General features: G+C 40.9%; 1 protein-coding gene across 2 annotated transcripts in view; it reads right to left on the reverse strand.

Moving 5' to 3' along the window:
- Window positions 1–18,538, reverse strand: part of grm3 (glutamate receptor, metabotropic 3) — a 104,584-nt gene that overhangs the window by 50,775 nt on the left and 35,271 nt on the right. For both annotated transcript variants that reach the window (XM_088339577.1, XM_088339578.1), the window contains 2 exons: window positions 14,772–15,212; window positions 10,981–11,124 (listed from right to left, as the gene is read on the reverse strand). In XM_088339577.1, coding sequence (XP_088195703.1) covers window positions 10,981–11,124; window positions 14,772–15,080 — 453 coding nt within the window. In that variant the 5' untranslated portion in view covers window positions 15,081–15,212. The remainder of the gene's footprint in view (window positions 1–10,980; window positions 11,125–14,771; window positions 15,213–18,538) is intronic.

An 18,538-nucleotide genomic window follows, 5' to 3' on the forward strand; every position in this document is an offset into this window, starting at 1 on the left:
ACAGTACTTTTACCAGAGTAACACACTTCAGCCCTGCAGATTGGCGCCAAAATTTGCACCTTGGGGCCAAAGTCAGATCATACACATACCTGTCAACCTGTAAGTTTTTGCCGTACAAAGTACGTTTATTATGCATTTTAAGACGTGTACGACGTACGAGAAAATCTGTACGGAAAAACGCAAATTTTTCAATGATGGGTACCATCCGGTATACACCGACTATCACGAAACGGCAAATCAATCAAGTCAAACCAGTTCGCCGCGGTAGCCTCATTCTCGGTGATGAAGCGAGCGGTTTGATGTAGTGAAAGGAAGTCCGTCTCTTTTTAGAGAACCGGCTTTTTCGGCTCAACTCATTACAGAGAGCCGGCTCTCAAACGGCTCACTTGCTTTGATGCATTATATTACAAATTATTATGTTGTATAGAGAAGTTAAGAAAAAAGGAATAGTAAAAGGAGAAAATGAAAAAAGACAGGTCTGTGGTTATCCTTTTAATCAGAATATTACCAAAAATAATTTAATTCAGAAAAAGAATTAATAATTTGAATAGGAAAATGTATCATTCTACCTAATTATATTTGCATGTATTTTTCCTTCTACAGTGAACGTCCAAGCTACTTAATTTTTTTTAATTTTTTTATAATAAACCTCATTCATGTTGAGCAACTCAGTATCTCATAACGGCTCTATGCCCTTACAAACTGTCGTATTTTCCCTTACAAAATACAAAATAATCTTACACCATATTTTTTTTTCAAACGTGTTTATTTATGTGGTTTAACATGTTATATCGTAAATGTGTTTCGTTATATCGTTATATTTTTTGTTAATTAACAGTTTTTCCTTTTATACTTACTTTTTTTCTTAACTTCTTTATACAACATAATAATTCATAATATAATGCATCAAAGCAAGTGAGCCGTTTGAGAGACGGCTCTCTTTAATGAGTTGAACCGAAAGAGCCGGCGCTCTAAAAAGAGACGAACTTCCTATCACTACATAACTACCACATGAAAACCGAGGCGGCAGATGCATGCGCACAGTAGCATCAAATCGCTCGCTTCGTTTGCAACAAAAAAAAAACCATACCGAGATAGAGGCTACCGCGGCGAACTTGTTTGACTTGATTGATTTGCCGTTTCGTGATAGTCGGTGTATACCGGATGGTACCCATCATTGACAGATTCGCGTTTTTCCGTACGGATTTTCTTGTACGTCGTAGACGTCTTAAAATGCATAATACACGTACTTTGTACTGCAAAAACGTACAGGTTGACAGGTATGGAAATATATTGAGTGGTTACTTTAGAATTTTAATGATCAACTTCACTAACAGTACATCAAATGCGCCTTATTCACCGGTGCACATTCGCGCACACACGCAAACAGGCGCAGATGGCCACAAAGAAAAGTGAACAGCACAATCAAACATGCATTGGCGGCGATGCAAATAAACACAAGGACGGCCATTCTTTGATGGAATCCGTTTCCCATCTGCCGCAAGCTAAAACAGGAAAGAAGGAAAAACGGAAAAAAAAAATGGTAGATGGATAAATAACGGTATGTACCGGTAGTAGAGTTACGGCACAAAAATAGATTCTTTTTTGTAATGCTGAGATTGGCATCAACCACATTGCTCACTGGAATCATGTCACTGTTAAAAAAAATAAAAACAAAACAATAGTCAAGTCAAGTCAAGTCACATTTATTTCTATAGCCCTTAATCACAAAAATGTCTCAAAGGACTGCACAGGATTACAATTACAAAATTACACAATTACCTGATCTTAAACCGCTCGCTTCGTTTGCAACAAAAAAAAACAAACAATACCGAGATAGAGGCTACCGCGGCATACTCGTTTGACTTGATTGATTTGCCGCTTGGTGATAGTCGGTGGATACCGGATGGTACCCATCATTGACAAATTTGCGTTTTTCCGTACCGATTTTCTTGTACGTCGTACACGATCGTATTTTCCACACTATAAGGTGCACCAGATTATTAAGGCCCACCAGGAAATAATCTTTTGAGATACATGGGCGGCAATAGCTCAGGAGTTAGAGCGCTTGTCTTGAGTTCGAATCCCTGCTCGTCTATGTTACATGTCGAAGTGTCCTTGGGTAAGACACTGAACCCCTAATACCCCCAATAAGCAGGTTAGCGCCTTACATGGCTGCAGGGCCGCTATTGGGAAATGTGGAGCACATTGTAAAGCGCTTTGGGAAGTCATTGACTTGAAAAGCGCTATATAAATGCGGATAATTTCATATATTTTGTTATGTATAAGGCACACTGGATTCTAAGGCATGCAGGGTTGGGTAGGGTTACTTTAACTTGATTACTTTCAATTACTTTTCGATTACTCCAATACCAAATATGCTAATAAAATAGAAAATAAACTAAATATGAATACAATTATGACTCACAACACGTGGTAAGCTTTCTCTCCTGGCTTTGATCTCTTTGATCTCCGGCAAAACTAACGTAAAATGCGACAGAAACAAAATGAAAATAAATCCAAACAGCTTGCCGACATCATTTTTGCCGTTCCATGTATTCCGTTACTCCCCAAGCCTGCACAAAATGGAGTCATTTTATTCATATTTAGTTTCTTTTGTCTTTTATTAGCATATTTGGTATTGGAGTAATCCAAAAGTAATTGAAAGTAATCCAGTTAAAGTAACCCTACCCAACCCTGGGCGCATGGAATTATATTTTTGTAGTTGGTATTTGTATTTATTTGTATTCAGCCAGTATAAACCATAAACAAGAAATCATTTGACACGCTAAGTCTCAATAATGATAAAACAATAGATGTAAAAGAATAGAGTAATAAAAATACTTTAGTGTATAATACAAAGTAATTATATAGAATAGTTTAAAAAGAAAGAATATATAAATGACAAGACTAGAGTAGAATAGGTCGGAGGAACGTCGTTGGCATAATAATACTATACATAATAACCTAATCAATTCCCGTTGAACATACGAATAGCGGAAGGGTAAAAACTCTCTTTAAGACCTGTAGTCAAAATAATGTTAGTAATATGTTCGAAAAGGGGTAGTAAGAAGCAAATGCTTGTTTTCCCTACACCAAATACACCAATGATATAACAACATTTGTATTGATATTAATAATAACAGTTATGATATAAGAATAGCAAAAAATACAGAAAATTAAGTAGATCCACTATTCCCAATCTCCTCATCTCTGTATTCCGCCAGAGAGGAATGTTCCTTTGTATCCAAACCTGAAAAAGTGAATAGTTGGACCCCGATTGATCCCGTCTTGCAATCCGTTCCAAAGCTTGACTCCACACACAGACACACACATACTTTTCCTGGTGGTTCTCACCTTTGGGATTATGAATTCACTACAGCCCCTTAAATTATAACTTCCCTCTTTCCAAATGAATAATCTATGGTGTTTTCTGGCACTATGTTTTTGTTGACCTTAATTGGCAGTTGTGCAGTGAACATTTTTGCTAAATCAATAATAATTTGGACTGCAGGAATAAAATATGAGTATGATCTCGATATTCTACCCTGTGTATGGTTCTGATTGTGTCACGGACCAGAAACGGACATAGGACCCAATAGCGCTCGTTTTCTCAGTTTTTATTGATAAAGAGGGAGAGTAGGGCTTGCATCCACGATCCGATGGCTGACTGACAAGAGGAGCGGGCGGTGCGGAAGTGGCACACCGTGTCTGGCGAGGAGGATCAGAGACAGGCGGGAATAGCAAGTCGTTGGCCCGGACTGGAGATCAAAGGCGGTGGCGAGTTCGTAAACGAGGTCGGTAGCAGGAGGCAAGCAGGTAACGGTGCAAAACAGGTCAAGTAACAGGCAGCCAGAACGGGGCGAAGTCAGGTCCGGAAATAGGTTGGCAACAAAGATCAGGCAGAAAAAAGCAGGGCAGGAACAGAGTCAGACGAAAAAGCTTACTGAGCTGGTGGCAACAGTTCGCCTAACGATCTGACGGCTTCATCTTGGAAGCCGGGGGTTTAAAAAGAGAGTGTCAGCCAATCAGCTGTCCGGGCTGTTGGCGCCAATTAAGCCGTCGCAGCTGCGCTCAATCGGCAATCATGACAAATTGCACATTTTTGGAGGATAAAAAGGGGCTGTAGTGAACTTTTGTAATTATTGCCCCAGACTTCTGCACAATAAATAAAGCTGACAATTTGGAATTATATAACAGGTATCAATGGACAAAATATCATTGTTATTACATGAGTCAGCAGAGAAGGCCTTGCAGGCCTATACTTGGAAATGTATTGATGGTTTCTTTTGATGGCCCCTGCAGCTTTTAAGTTTTCTATCGGTCGTTGATTTAAATGTCAGGGAAGGTCAAAGGAGCCTTGTTCCATTAGATGTCACCTGAACAAGCAGTACATGCCCATTTGAAGTGCCGCCAGAGATATAGCGCAAGAGTGCTGCCGATATGAAAAAAAAAACAGAGAGAAAAATATGGCGCAGTGAGAAGTGTTGTGCACCTCTTTTGATTGAAATTCAAGACACGTGCACACACGTGCACTAGAAAGCTTGCTAGAGCAGTTTTAGTCAAAAACCCAGAGTGTGTTAACTCTAAAATGCAGAATAGGATGACTGGACCGATTGACTAGGTCAAGCCAGACAAAGATGGATAACTATAGCTGTTTCAGAAAGAAAGGTAACCTGGGATATTGCTAGTTACCATAGCAACAGTCTCTATAATGCTAACCTACTCGGAGGCTGGTTCAAACCAATGAACCCCTAGTTTTTCTCCGTCTCCATCGATCAGCTGGCAGGAATTTGCATATTGTCACATGACTCCACCGACTGCTACACAACAAAAATGTCAATAAGCCTATCTTAGATATCCAATTATTTCTCACAGGATTACACCAAAATGATATACATTTTGAGTTCCCATCAGTGGTGGACCATGAGGGCCTGAAAGGCCTTCTCTACTGGCTAAAAATCAGAATCTTGTGATGTTAATCCTATTTTGTCCATGAATTCTTATTAAATCATTCCAAGCTGTCTGTCCGGTTGCTTTAATTGCTTTCCCCTTTTTTTAGGTTTAAGCATTTCACCAATCATATTTCAGCCATTACCTGTTGCCATGGTCAGAAATCGACATGGATGCCTTCACAATCAATTCTGCAGGCCCTAAAATAAGTGTGAATAATGCTGTTGGCTCAGCCAATCAGATTTCTAGTTGGCGATGGAACTCAACACGGATAATCTTTACAACAAAGTAATTGAAAACCTATTAAGAAAAGAAAGGGGATTGATTTTGTTCCTGAATAAAAACATGTTTTTGGTGGGTGAAATATGTCTATATTCTTGAAAAATATTACAATTTGTGAGGTTATTATCTATGCTTTTGTATATGTGTCGTAGCTGCAATAAATATTTTATAGCCCAAAAAAAGTAATTGAGGGTTTGGTTTATTCAGATGTAGCAGTACTGAAGGTTCAAGTGTGAAACTTTTTCTTCCTTCTTTCCTTCCTTCCTTCCTTCCTTCCTTCCTTCCTTCCTTCCTTCCTTCCTTCCTTCCTTCCTTCCTTCCTTCCTTCCTTCCTTCCTTCCTTCTTCTTTCTTTCTTTCTTTCTTTCTTTCTTTCTTTCTTTCTTTCTTTCTTTCTTTCTTTCTTTCTTTCTTTCTTTCTTTCTTTCCCTCTTTTCTTCTTCCCTCTCTTTCTTTCTCTCTTCTAACTCTCCTTTCTTCCTCTCTTCTAGCCTTCCTTCCTTCTTTCCTTCCCTCCTTTGTTCGTTCATTTCTTCCTTCCTTTGTTTTCTCCTTCCTTTGTTCCTTCCTTCCTTCCTTCCTTCCTTCTGTGGTACCTACCTTCCTTCTTTCCTTCCTTATTACCTTCCTTATTTTTCTTTCCCTTGTCTCTTCCTCCCTTTCTATTTCGCCTCCATCTCTCGTTCCTTCCTTCTATCCTTTTTTCCTTCCTGCCTTCTTCCAGTCCCTACCTCCCAGTCAGGGTCACTCGGTACGTCGTTGCCGTCATGCACTTTCTGGCCATTTTTCTCTATATCACCTATGTTTTTTTTTTATTTATGTTCACTCAGTTTTGTGGATTGTTACCCAATGCCAAATCTATTGCACCCTGGTTATCCTTGAATGAAAATATAGATTAATATAATGATTTCAGTAATAATATTTTGTATAATGTACAATATTCTTGTGAACTGAAACATCTTGAAGTGATAACTGATTTGTATTACCAATAAACTGTGATGATTGAAACTGAATGAATATATAGATTTATATTATATATTTGTCGCCGATTTACAATTTCAACCTTGATAAGACTACATTTTGGAGACCCGTAGATCTCTGTTGGGACCCATAGATTTTTGAGCATGCGAGTCCCCGGGACCCGTCACTTTTCGCAGGTTAAAAAAACACTAGTGGTCAAATATTGCACACTGTCTCTTTAAAAACAAAATGAGCTGCGCATTGCTCAACATTAGAAAAAAAAAAAAGATTCCTGTCAGCCAGACACTAAACTAGTGCTTTCTTACCGGCTGCCCCAGGAAATATGAGGAAAAGAAGAGAGAGTGGTGAAGAAAGAAGAGGTGGAAGAGAAGCATGAGGAGGCGGTTGAGGTCAGCTCAGAGTCTCCAAATAGCCGACAGAGATGCCTCACATTGCTTATAACTGGTAGACTCACAAGTAGGCTATTGGGAGCCAAATCCATCTCTCAAGTCTTAATGGAAGAAAACCTCGCGAAAACAAAGAAGAAAAACCCATTACATTTTCCTTCTAAAATAGATGCGTAAAATACCACAACAAGGGAATAAAGAAAACATTTCAAGAGAATAAAAGTTGATGAGGGAAGACCTTTTATCAGTGTCATGAAGAAAGTTTGAAAGTGAAAACGGCTTCATATGAGTGAAAAGGAACAAATAGTTATGCATTGACTAGTAAAAGTTTTGTCACCCCCAAGATTTTTTTTGTCATACTGCCAGGCTTTAAGGCAGGAGTCCCCAAACTTTTTCCTGTGAGGGCCACTTAACTTTTCCCTTCTCTGATGAGGGGCCGGGGTCAGTTTGTAACAGATAAAGTGTGATGATTGCAGGAGTGGCTTAATGTAAACATGTATTGTTTTCCAGAAAGCCACAATCAAATAACCCTTTCTGGATTCTTCACATAACTAAAGTCAGAAAATCTCATCTCATCAGCTGCACCGCTTATCCTCATTAGGGTCACGGGGATGCTGGAGCCCATCCCAGCAATCATCGGGCAGTGGGCAGGGGACACCCTGGACTGGTTACCAGCCAATCGCAGGGCACACGGGGACAGACAACTCACTCGCTCAGTCACACATAGGGACAATTTGGACCGGCCAATCCACCTGAAATGCATGTTTTTGGAATGTGGGAGGAAACCGGAGAGTGCCCACGCAAGCACGGGGAGAACATACAAACTCCGCACAGTAAGGCCGGGAGCTGGATTTGAACCCACTCAGGAGGTTCCCACGACCTCAGAACTGTGCCGCACACGCGCTAACCACTGTCTCGCCGTGCTGCCCCAAGTCAGAAAATAAATAACACTATTCATGAAATGAATAATAACCAAATAACACTCTCTGGGCTCTTCACAGAAAAAAAGGCCATGGAACATAAACTTTCTGTTGTGCCGTCACAGAGGTCCCCTTTAACATCTCATCTCATCTCATTAGCCGTACCGCTTATCCTCATTAGGGTCGCGGGGGGGCTGGAGTCCATCCCAGCCATCTCCGGGCAGTGGGCAGGGGACACCCTCAACTGGTAGCCAGCCAATCGCAGGGCACACAGTGACAGACAACTCATTCGCTCATTCACACCTAAGGACAATTTGGACCGGCCAATTCACCTGAAATGCATGTTTTTGGAACGTGGAGGAAACAGGAATGCCCGGAAGAAACCCACCCAAGCAGGGGAGAACATACAAACTCCGCACAGGAAGTCTGGAGGTGGATTTGAACCCACGCAGGATGTTCCTATGACATTAACTGTGCCGCACAAGCGCTAACCACTGCGCTGCCATGCTCTCCCTTTAACATATATATACAAAATAACATTTCCATAAATTGGTACTTTTCAAGAATCATTTAACAAATACTCCATATCTGTACCTTCCAAAACAACTCACTTTGTGTTATATGGTAACGAAATATACATATTAACATCACAGTACACTCTTAAACCAGTCCCGCATAACGTAGCATACCTCACTCTGTTGCTACGGACGACTCACTAGTACTACTTATACTTTTTGTAAACTTTACAGACATCACAAACAACCTTTACAAACATATTTTCACAGATTATCCTCCTCACAGTAAGTGGGTTACCAGTATAAACATCTCACCTGCAAAATAGATGGTAAATGTCAGTCTCACACGACACCATTTACTTGTTGACATTAAATGGTCAATCACACTCATAGTAAGCCTACACAGCTGCTAATCTGTACATCTGTTTTTTTTGTTTTTTTTTTGTCCTTGCACTACTGGCAGTTCTCTTATACCTAGCCACTTCTTTGCACACCTGTTCTCCTCTGCACTATCGTACTCCAGTGTTATTGTTATTGTATAGTGACTTGTTTACCTGACTGCCCATTTTTCACATCTGGTTATCTGCTCCTCTTGCACTCTTTGCACTACTGTATAATACTATACATAGCTATAATTATTTAGTATATTATTCGTACTTCAATACTCCAACTCAATACAACATTTTATTTATATCTGTACATTCAAGGAAACTGTGCGGGAATGACAATAAAGTATATCTGAATCTGAATCTGAATCTGAATCTGAATAGTGGAACCAAATATTTTTAAGATTTTATTTTTTATTTATGACAAAGAGAATAAGTAGGTGTTGTAAAAACATTGGCCCCATGTTCTCTGAGTTGGGAGGCACGGCGGCGCAGTGGTTAACGTGTCCGCGCCACAGTTCTGAGGTAATTCGATTAAATCCAGCTACCTATCCTTCCGGAGCGAAGTTTGCATGTTCTCCCCCGGGCTTGCGTGGGTTTCCTCTTGGCACTCCGGTTTCCTCCCACATTCCAAAAACATGCGTCTCAGGTTAATTCGCCGGTCCGAACTGTCCCTTAGTGTAAATGAGCGAGCGAATTGTCTGTCCCTGTGTGCCCTGCGACTGGCTGGTAACCAGTTCAGGGTGTCCCTTGCCCACTGCCCAGAGATCACTGGGATGGACTCCAGCACCCCCCGTGACCCTACTGAGAATAAGCGGTGCAGACAATCGATGGATGTTCTCTCAGATCAGCTAATCGACCTCAGAAGTTCCCTGATGACTTCTGAATGATCCAATGTCAGCCTAAATTACTATCAAAGACAAGCAGAGTGTGCCTCTGTGTCATTAAGACTCAGTTTAAATGCACTTGATCTGGGATGGGCTCAGAAGTCTGTGAAGGGAGACTGGATTATGAAGACCAAAAAACACACCAGTCAGGTCCAGGATTAAATTATGGAAAAGTTCAAAGTAGCAATAGGATGCAAGACAATTTTGCAACATATACACACTACTTGGAGCATTGTCTGAGCAATAATATAAAAATGGAGAGAGCATAAAACCAGTGCAAAACTACCGAGACCTGTCCGTCCCTTTAAACTCCAAAAAAAAGAGAAAACTAATCAGAGAAATAAAGAACAACAAACAAGAGACACATGGTCACATAGGATGACCGGCAGGCTTCCATATCTGAGGTGGGAGAATCTGCATAAATCAACGATGAGTACTCGACGCTAGCCAGCTGCTCTCTAAATTGCTTTCTTAGACTGAAAGGAGAAGCCCTCCGATGGTCTTTGAATTTGCATAATGAAAATAAAGAACATTATTTCAACTGCATTTTTAAGTTTGACACTTGGGGGGTTTATAAAAGGGTGATGTTCAATGTTCCCTGTAATTTTCCACGGGTCAGAACGTTCACACAAAGTCGGTAAGCAACGCTTGAAACAACAGTGAGCAACAGCAATCCCAAGTGTGGCAACTAAGTCATTATCAAACATGTCCAAAACTCGACATCAAGTTACATTTTGCTGAGTTTCCGGCAATGCAAAATTATTTTTCTCTTTTGAATGAATTGACTCATGTACTATTGCAAAGGTTTTACGGCCTACAAACGTCACCTGTTCTTACAATTCTTTCACAAGATATCCATTTTTTTTTTCCTGATATATTTTGTCGCATAATATTAACATTTTTGGGGGCTTATTTAGTCGATTGCAAGATACAGAACTGTACTTAATCACATTTTTAGTGGAAGTACAATGTTGGCAACAAGATTCACTTGATATAATTGGAAATTATTTGAATGCAACACAAACTTTTTCTTCTTTTTTCTGTGTTTTTTTCTACTTTTTAAAAAATTCCTTTAAAAAAAGTTTCATTGTGTTTATTTTTTCCGAGCTGTTACTTTTTTCTTTTTGTTCTCTATTTACGTTTTTCCTACGTTTCTTTCTTTTCTTTTTTTCTGGCTTTTTTCTAAATTTTTCATTCTTTTTTTTTCTTTCTTTTGTTTCTTTTTTTCTCAGCTTTTCACTTCTTTTTCATTTTGGTATTTTTTTCCTTTTTGTTCTATTCCCCCCTTCTTTTAAGTCATTTTTCTGCATAATTGTACCTAATACTTGGTCATGTTGGGATTAAAGAAGCAAAAACAACCCAAAGAGCCGTTTAGGACCCGAAAGAGCCGAGCCGAAGAAGCCGGTTCTCTACAAACTCTACTGACTTTATTCAACTTCGTTTTACTCCGACTCGACTTCAAAATACCGCGTTTAGGACCCAACGTCAGGGGAACCCGTGTATTGTTACCTTCATGCACTATAACTTTGACTTAAGTCGCTTCTAAATTAGTAATTTTGAGCCCTCATTTTTGTGCGCTGGCTAGATTTTCTTGTGCGCTGAGAATGTGCGAGCAGTGCGCAGCTTAGAGGGAACGCTGGTGATGTTTCTTAAGTCACATAAGTCCATTACCTGTATTGAGACGCTGCTGAAGGAGCCGCCTATGACACCGGCGATGGCGAGTGGGCTGTCGTCCTGTAGAGCGTAGGAACCATCCGGACAGATGAACTCGGATTCATCCACCTTGGTGAGCGAAGCACGCACAAACTCCAGCGCCTGCAATACGGCAAGTGCTTTTCATCACAACCTGAAGCGTAGTTATGATATGTACAATGTGTCATGACTATCAATCCTAAGCAGTGTCGGGAATGATTTTCCTAGATTGTAAATTTTTTCCTGTAACAAGCACTGTAGGCAGGCTTACCTAAAAAATGCAATCTGATACAGTTGGTAGTTACCTGTTTAACGTGATAAGTAACATAATCTAAGTAGCATAACATTGCTGTAATCAATGTTCCCTGTAATTTTCCAGGGTCTGAGCGTTCGCACAAAGTCGGTGAGCAACGCTTGAAACAACAGTGAGCAACCATAATCCCAAGTGAGGCAACTAAATCATTAACAAACATGTCTAAAACTTGACATGAAGTTACATTTAGCTTAGTTTGAAAAAAAAAAATCACTTTTGAATGAATTGACTAATGTACTATTGCAAAGGTTGTACGGCCTACAAACGTCATTTGTTTTTACAACAACTCTTTCACAAGATTTCCATTTCTTTTTTTTCCTGGTATCTTTTGTAGCATACTACTAACATTTTTGGGGGATTATTTAGTCGGTTACACAATCCACAACTGTATTCAATCACATTTTTTAGTGGAAGTACAATGTTGGCAACAAGATTGAATCGATATAATTGGAAATTTCTTCTTTTACCCTGTTTTTTTTTTCTTTTTTTTAAAATCCCTTTTAAAAAATCTCATTGTGTTTATTTTTTCCGAGCTGTTACTTTTGTTCTTTTATTTCTCTATTTACTTTTTTTCCTTTCTTTCTTTCTTTTCTTTTTTTCTGGCTTTTTTCTGAATTTTTCCTTCTTTTTTCTCTTCCTTTTGTTTCTTTTTTTCTCATCTTTTCACTACTTTTTTATTTTGGTATTTTTTTCTTTTTTGTTCTATTCCCCTTCCTTTAAGTCATTTTGTGCATAGTTTTACATAATATTTGGTCATATAGGAATGAAAGAAGCAAAAACAACCTGAAGAGCCGTTTAGGACATGAAAGAGCCGGTTCCTTTTAGAGAGCCGAGCCGAAGAAGCCGGTTCTCGAAAAACTCTAAAAACTCACACACGCAGCTTAGAGGGAACATTGCGCTGGATAGATTTTCTTGTGCGCTGAAAATGTGCAGGCAGTGCGCGATTGCGCACGTGCGCAGTTTGGAGGGAACACTAGCTGTAATGTAACTTGATTACTTTCAATTACTTTTGGATCACTCCTATAAATAAGGATTAAACTTGTTGCATGGGCCTTCACTTTCACAAAAAGCCTTGTGAATTTGATTCCCAGTCACACCATTACAAACTAAGGTAATGATTTGGTTGAAGCTACATTCTTGATTTGGTTAAAGCTCGGGGTAGGATTTGGTTGGAGCAAGGTTAGGGTTAGGGTTTTGGTTGAAGATAGGTTAAGGGTTTTGTTTGGAGTTAGGATTAGGGTTTTCGGTTGGAGCTACTGTCAGGGTTTTGAGTGTAGTTAGGGTTTTGGTTTAGGTTAGAGTTAAGGGGTAGGGTTTCAGCCCTAAAGTATGAAATGAAATTAATTGATCTGCATTTCTATAGCGCTTTTCAAGTCAATGAAGACTTCCCAAAGCGCTTTTCAATGTGCTTCACATTTACCCATTCACCCACACTCACACACCAATAGCAGCCATGCAAGGCGCCAACCTGCTTATTGGGGGCATTCGGGGTTCAGTGTCTTACCCAAGGACACATTCGAACCTGCGATCTATTGATCCCAAGACGAGCGCTCTACCTCCTGAGCTAATGCTGCCCCAAAGTAGGTATTGGAGCTAGGGTTTTGATTTGAGTTTTGGTTGGATATGGCTAGGGTGCTACGGTTAACTAGGTGTATGAAATGGTATCACCGGTAGCTCAGCTGGTCTTTTACTCTCACAAATACCCTTATGCGCCTGCTCCCCAGCCAACTCAGTACAAATTCAGTTATAGAGGAAGGGTTTTGGTTAAACCTAGGCTTAGGATTTGGTTGTAATGTATTGTATGTGGACGAAATATAGTTGTATATAAAATTATAATACTAAAAAGTAGTCCCTGTTTTAAATAAATGCATTTGTATTTTGATTGTCTTTTTTGTAAGTGTAACATAATACGATTACATTTTTTTGTATCCTAATAACATAACCAGAGAGTCATGAAAATTCATGACCAGCTCGGTGGCCTTGGGGGTAGGGCGTCCGCCCCGAGACTGGGAGGTTGCCGGTTTCAAGCCTCGGCCGAGTCATACCTAAGACTTACAACATTGGTACTCATTGCCTCCCTGCTTGGCGCTCGGCATTAGGGGTTGGAATTGGGGGGTTAGGTCACCTAATGACTCCCAACACATCAGTTGGGTTAGGTGAGGGGGCTGGGAATCCCCTCCTCTTTATCAATCTCCCAGAAAGAGTCAGAAATGTGAATGTGTTCTTGACTCTAGCCACCTCCCACTAGGGGGATAAGGCTCCGGTATATAATAACGTAACGCCATTGCATTAACTATTTCAGTCCACGACCCTGTTTACACATAATAGTCACACAAAATTAACACATATGTACCGTATTTTCACGACTATAAGGCGCACCTAAAAGCCTTTACTTTTTTCCAAAAGCTGACCATGCGCCTTATAATACAGTGCGCCTTATATATGGATCAATATTAAGTCGCAAAGTCTTGCAACTAAGGCAAGCAGCCGCCGACTAGATTTTCCCCCGAAAGGGAAGTAGTCCGCGGTGTATGTTGGGATATATATACACCAGCGTTTCATTTCCTGACCAATGTGTCAATCTTCATTTGAATCAGTCACTATTGGCTAAAGTTATTTGAGGTAAAGGAGGCTGATCCTTTTCATCATTTACAGGCTCGCATAGGCTCAAGCGGGGCAAAACAAAGCCTGCAATTGGCCGAAAAAGATGAATGTGAATCACACGTCGGGTTGCACTACGGCATAGAGAAAACATTTTTTACTAGTCCGTATTTTTTAATATTTTACACGGTTGGATTTACTACACTCACGGTTGTAATATGACCATGGTTGCGTATCATTGTTGAACGTGATGGCTGCAAGAGAACTTAGGTGAGCTATGCGGCTTTATATTTTCCCGGTATCTTGTTTTAGAACAATCTTGATGTTTCTGTGAGTCTGTTTTTAAACTAAATTCAATTCAAAGTGTTTATTATCATATGCACAGTAAAGAACCCCGTTTCCCTGCACAATAAATTTTTTTGCTGTCCACACAGTTACCAGCAAAAAATAAAATGGAAAGTAAGAAATGGTTGGCATTTCTTGAATCTTAAGACTTTAACCTTTCGAATGATATGTGGAACGATGCATTTGAGTGATTGGTGACATCGTACAGACACTGTTTCTGTACATGTCTGAGACACGTATTAGCTTTTTTGCAAGCTTTTGGAATGTTAAGGGGGTAATAAGTTTGACTGAACAATCTGACTGTTTTGTCCACGTTCCCATTGTAGCGCCTTATAATCCAGTGAGCCTTATGTATGGAAAATATAGGACCAAAAACAATTTTTTGGGGGGTGCGCCCTATAACCCGGTGCGCCTTATAGTGCGGAAATTACGGTAAATGGTTAGCAAAGAAGGTAGGCATAGCAAATCCAAAAATGTACCCAAAATGTGTATGATCGTATGTGCGACTCACCTGTTCAAGTGCATAAGTGTCTCTCGAGCACGTGTCGAGGATGTGCACACCGAGCGAGATTCCAGGTAACAGGACGGGGTCTCGATTGATGGCATCAATGGCGAATAACATGGCCTCCAACCTCTGGATGCCACGGGCTTCGTTAACACGGCCGCACTCCTCCATGCCGCCGCCTTTTTCGTGCACGGGGAAGAGGCCGCCCAAAACCAGGTCGCCTTCTATGCGGATCTCCCGGCGGGACGGCGGCGGATCCCCCACGGAAAGCAGCGCGCCTCGCAACATCAGCAGCACGAGGGCGCGGGCAGACATGGTTGGCGATGAGGAGGGTTAAGGGTGAGGGGCTAGGGAGGAATGGTGAGGGTCACTTGGGGTTCCATAAAAGGGTCGAGGAGAAGCGTCGCTGGAGTGACCTTTGATTGACACACTGGAAGGACATCGAACCTGTAGGGTGGAAGACAATTCTGTTAACCTTTGAATTGAATTGTCAGTATTGTCATTGGTAACAACGTAATGAAATATTTAATGCAACGGGATTAGCATACCTGTCAACCTGTAGGTTTTTGCTGTACAAAGTACGTTTATTATGCATTTTAAGACGTGTACGACGTACAAGAAAATCTGTTCGGAAAAACGCAAATTTATCAATTATGGGTACCATCCGGTATACACCGACTATGATGAAACGGCAAATCAATCAAGTCAAACGAGTTCGCCGCGGTAGCCTCTATCTCGGTATCGTTTTTTTTCGTTGCAAACAAAGCCAGCGGTTTGATGTAGTGAAAGGAAGTCCGTCTATTTTTAGAGAACCGGCTTTTTCGGCTCAACTCATTAAAGAGAGACGGCTCTCAAACGGCTCACTTGCTTTGATGCGTTATATTACGAATTATTATCTTGTATAAAGAAGTTAAGAATAAAAGAAAGTATAAAAGGAGAAAATGAAAAAAGACAGGTTTGTGGTGATCCCTTTAATCAGTATATTACCAACAATAATTTAATGCAGAAAATGAATTCATAATTCGAATAAGAAAATGTATTATTCTACTTAATTCTATTTGCATGTATTTTTTCCTTCAACAGTGAACGTCCAAGCTACCTAATTTTTTAACTTTTTTTATTATAAACCTCATTCATGTGTCTCACAACAAAACGTTAATTAACAATATATATGATATAACGAAACACATGTACAATACAACATGTTAGACTACATAAATAAACACGTTTGAAAAAAAAATATGGTGTAAGATTATTTTGGCAGCACGGCGGCGCGGTGGTTAGCGCGTGTGCGGCACAGTTCTGAGGTCATGGGAACCTCCTGCGTGGGTTCAAATCCAGTTCCAGACTTCCTGTGCGGAGTTTGTATGTTCTCCCCGTGCTTGCGTGGGTTTCCTCCGGGCACTCCGGTTTCCTCCCACATTCCAAAAACATGCATTCCAGGTGAATTGGCCGGTCCAAATTGTCCCTAGGTGTGAACGAGCGAGTGAGTTGTCTGTCCCCGTGTGCCCTGCGATTGGCTGGCAACCAGTTCAGGGTGTCCCCTGCCCACTGCCCGATGATTGCTGGGATGGGCTACAGCACCCCCCGCGACCCTACCGAGGATAAGCGGTGCAGCTAATGAGATGAGATGAGATTATTTTGTATTTTGTAAGGGAAAATACAACATTCATGGCACTCCAGGTTCGAAATAGACTCGAAATAGAAAACACGATAAAAGACTGTCAGGATAAACAAGCAAAACAAATAATTACAACGGAGTGCTTAGGGACTGGCCTACTGGTAATAATAATGAAATGACAAATAGAGCACCATAACAATCGTGCAATGGAATGTAATGCAATAACATTTTACAATCATATCAATTCCCAAATAAGTCACATGATATATATTTTTCTGTTTCACAAGCCAGTTAAGGGTGGTGATGTCACTGTGGAAGAAAGTCTCTTTAAGCCTATTAGTCCTTGTTTTAATAGCGTATGTGTCCCCAACACTCACAATTGGGCATCCTGGGTACAGTAGCTTGTGAAACTATTTGCCCCCCTTGAACTTTGTGTCCTTTTGCCACATTTCATACTTCAAACATAATGATATAAAACTGTTATTTCTTGTGAAGCATCAACAATAAGTAGGACACAATCATTCTGGAAGAAAACCTGATGGAGTCCGCAAAAGACCTGAGACCGGGACGGAAATTTGTCTTCCGACACATCCAAAACATAAAGCATCGCTAGTTAGAATGGCCAAGTCAAAGTCCAGACCTCATTCCAATTGAGAATCATGTGGAAAGAACTGAAAACTGCTGTTCACAAACACTTTCCATCCAACCTCACTGAGCTTGAGCTGTTCTGCAAGGAGGAATGGGCCAAAATATCAGTTTCTCGAAGTGCAAAACTGATAGAGACACACCTCAAGCGACTTGCAGCTGCAATCGCAGCAAAAGGTGGCCCCAAGTATTAACTCAATGGGGTCGAATAATACTGCACACCCACTTTTTCGTTTTTATTTATTAAAAAAGTTTAAAATATCCAATAAAGTGTGTTCCACTTATGATTGTGTCCCGCTTATTGTTGATGCTTCACAAGAAATTACAGTTTTCTATCACGGCGGCGCAGTGGTTAGCGCTTGTGCGGCACAGTTCATGTCATGGGAACCTGTCGTGGGTTCAAATCCAGCTCCAGACTTCCTGTGCGGAGTTTGTATGTTCTCCCCGTGCTTGCGTGGGTTTCCTCCGGGCACTCCGGTTTCCTCCCACATTCCAAAGACATGCATTTCAGGTGAATTGGCCGGTCTAAATTGTCCCTAGGTGTGAATGAGCGAATGAGTTGTCTGTCCCTGTGTGCCCTGCGATTGGCTGGCAACCAGTTGAGGGTGTCCCCTGCCCACTGCCCGGAGATGGCTGGGATGGGCTCCAGCCCCCCCCGCGACCCTAATGAGGATAAGCGGTACGGCTAATGAGATGAGATGTTTGAAGTCTGAAATGTGGCAAAAGATCACAAAGTTTAAGGGGGGGCAAATAGTTTCGCAAGCCACTGTAGTGTAACTACTTGTTGTCTCAAAATGACAGAACAAATGTGGGTTGTCAACCCTTCCTGGAAGATAAAGTCATTTCTCCTGAGAGTCGTGAAAATTCATATTCTGCACTATAGTAATAACAAGCAAACGCCAGAAAATGGCCATATGGAACCAAAATGGATGTGAGTGCAGTTGTATCCATCAATATACAGTGGAAGTCCATTCTTCATGCAAGGCACGTACAAGCAAAACTTGCAAACAGACGGGATTCACCAGTAGAACACATTTTTGGAGCAAGGAGCAACCTTGACCTGCTGCCATTTGGCAGGCGTTTCAAATCCCTTAAGGAATAACCGGCTCATAGAGTTTCTTCCCCAGTGCCATCACAACCCTAAATCAGCATACAAAATATCTTGCCTATGTATTTAAAAAAGTATGTTCGCATTGTAGGCAGTGTTCCCTCTAAGATTGCGCACTCCTCGCACATTCTCAGCGCACAAGAAAATCTAGCCAGCGCACAAAAATGAGGGCTCGAAATTACTAATTAAGAAGCGACTCAAGTCAAAGTTACAGTGCATGAAGGTAAAAATACACGGGTTCCCCTGACGTTGTGTCCTAAATGCGGTATTTTGAAGTCGAGTCGAAGGAGACCGGAGTTGAGTAAAGTTAGTAGAGTTTGTCGAGAACCGGCTTCTTCGGCTCGGCTCACTAAAAGGAACCGGCTCTTTCGGGTCCTAAACGGCTCTTCAGGTTGTTTT

This window comes from Urocampus carinirostris, chromosome 7 (genome assembly GCF_059441175.1).
Source record: "Urocampus carinirostris isolate Australia breed hairy pipefish chromosome 7, RoL_Ucar_1.0, whole genome shotgun sequence".
NCBI classification, from domain to species: Eukaryota; Metazoa; Chordata; class Actinopteri; order Syngnathiformes; family Syngnathidae; genus Urocampus; species Urocampus carinirostris.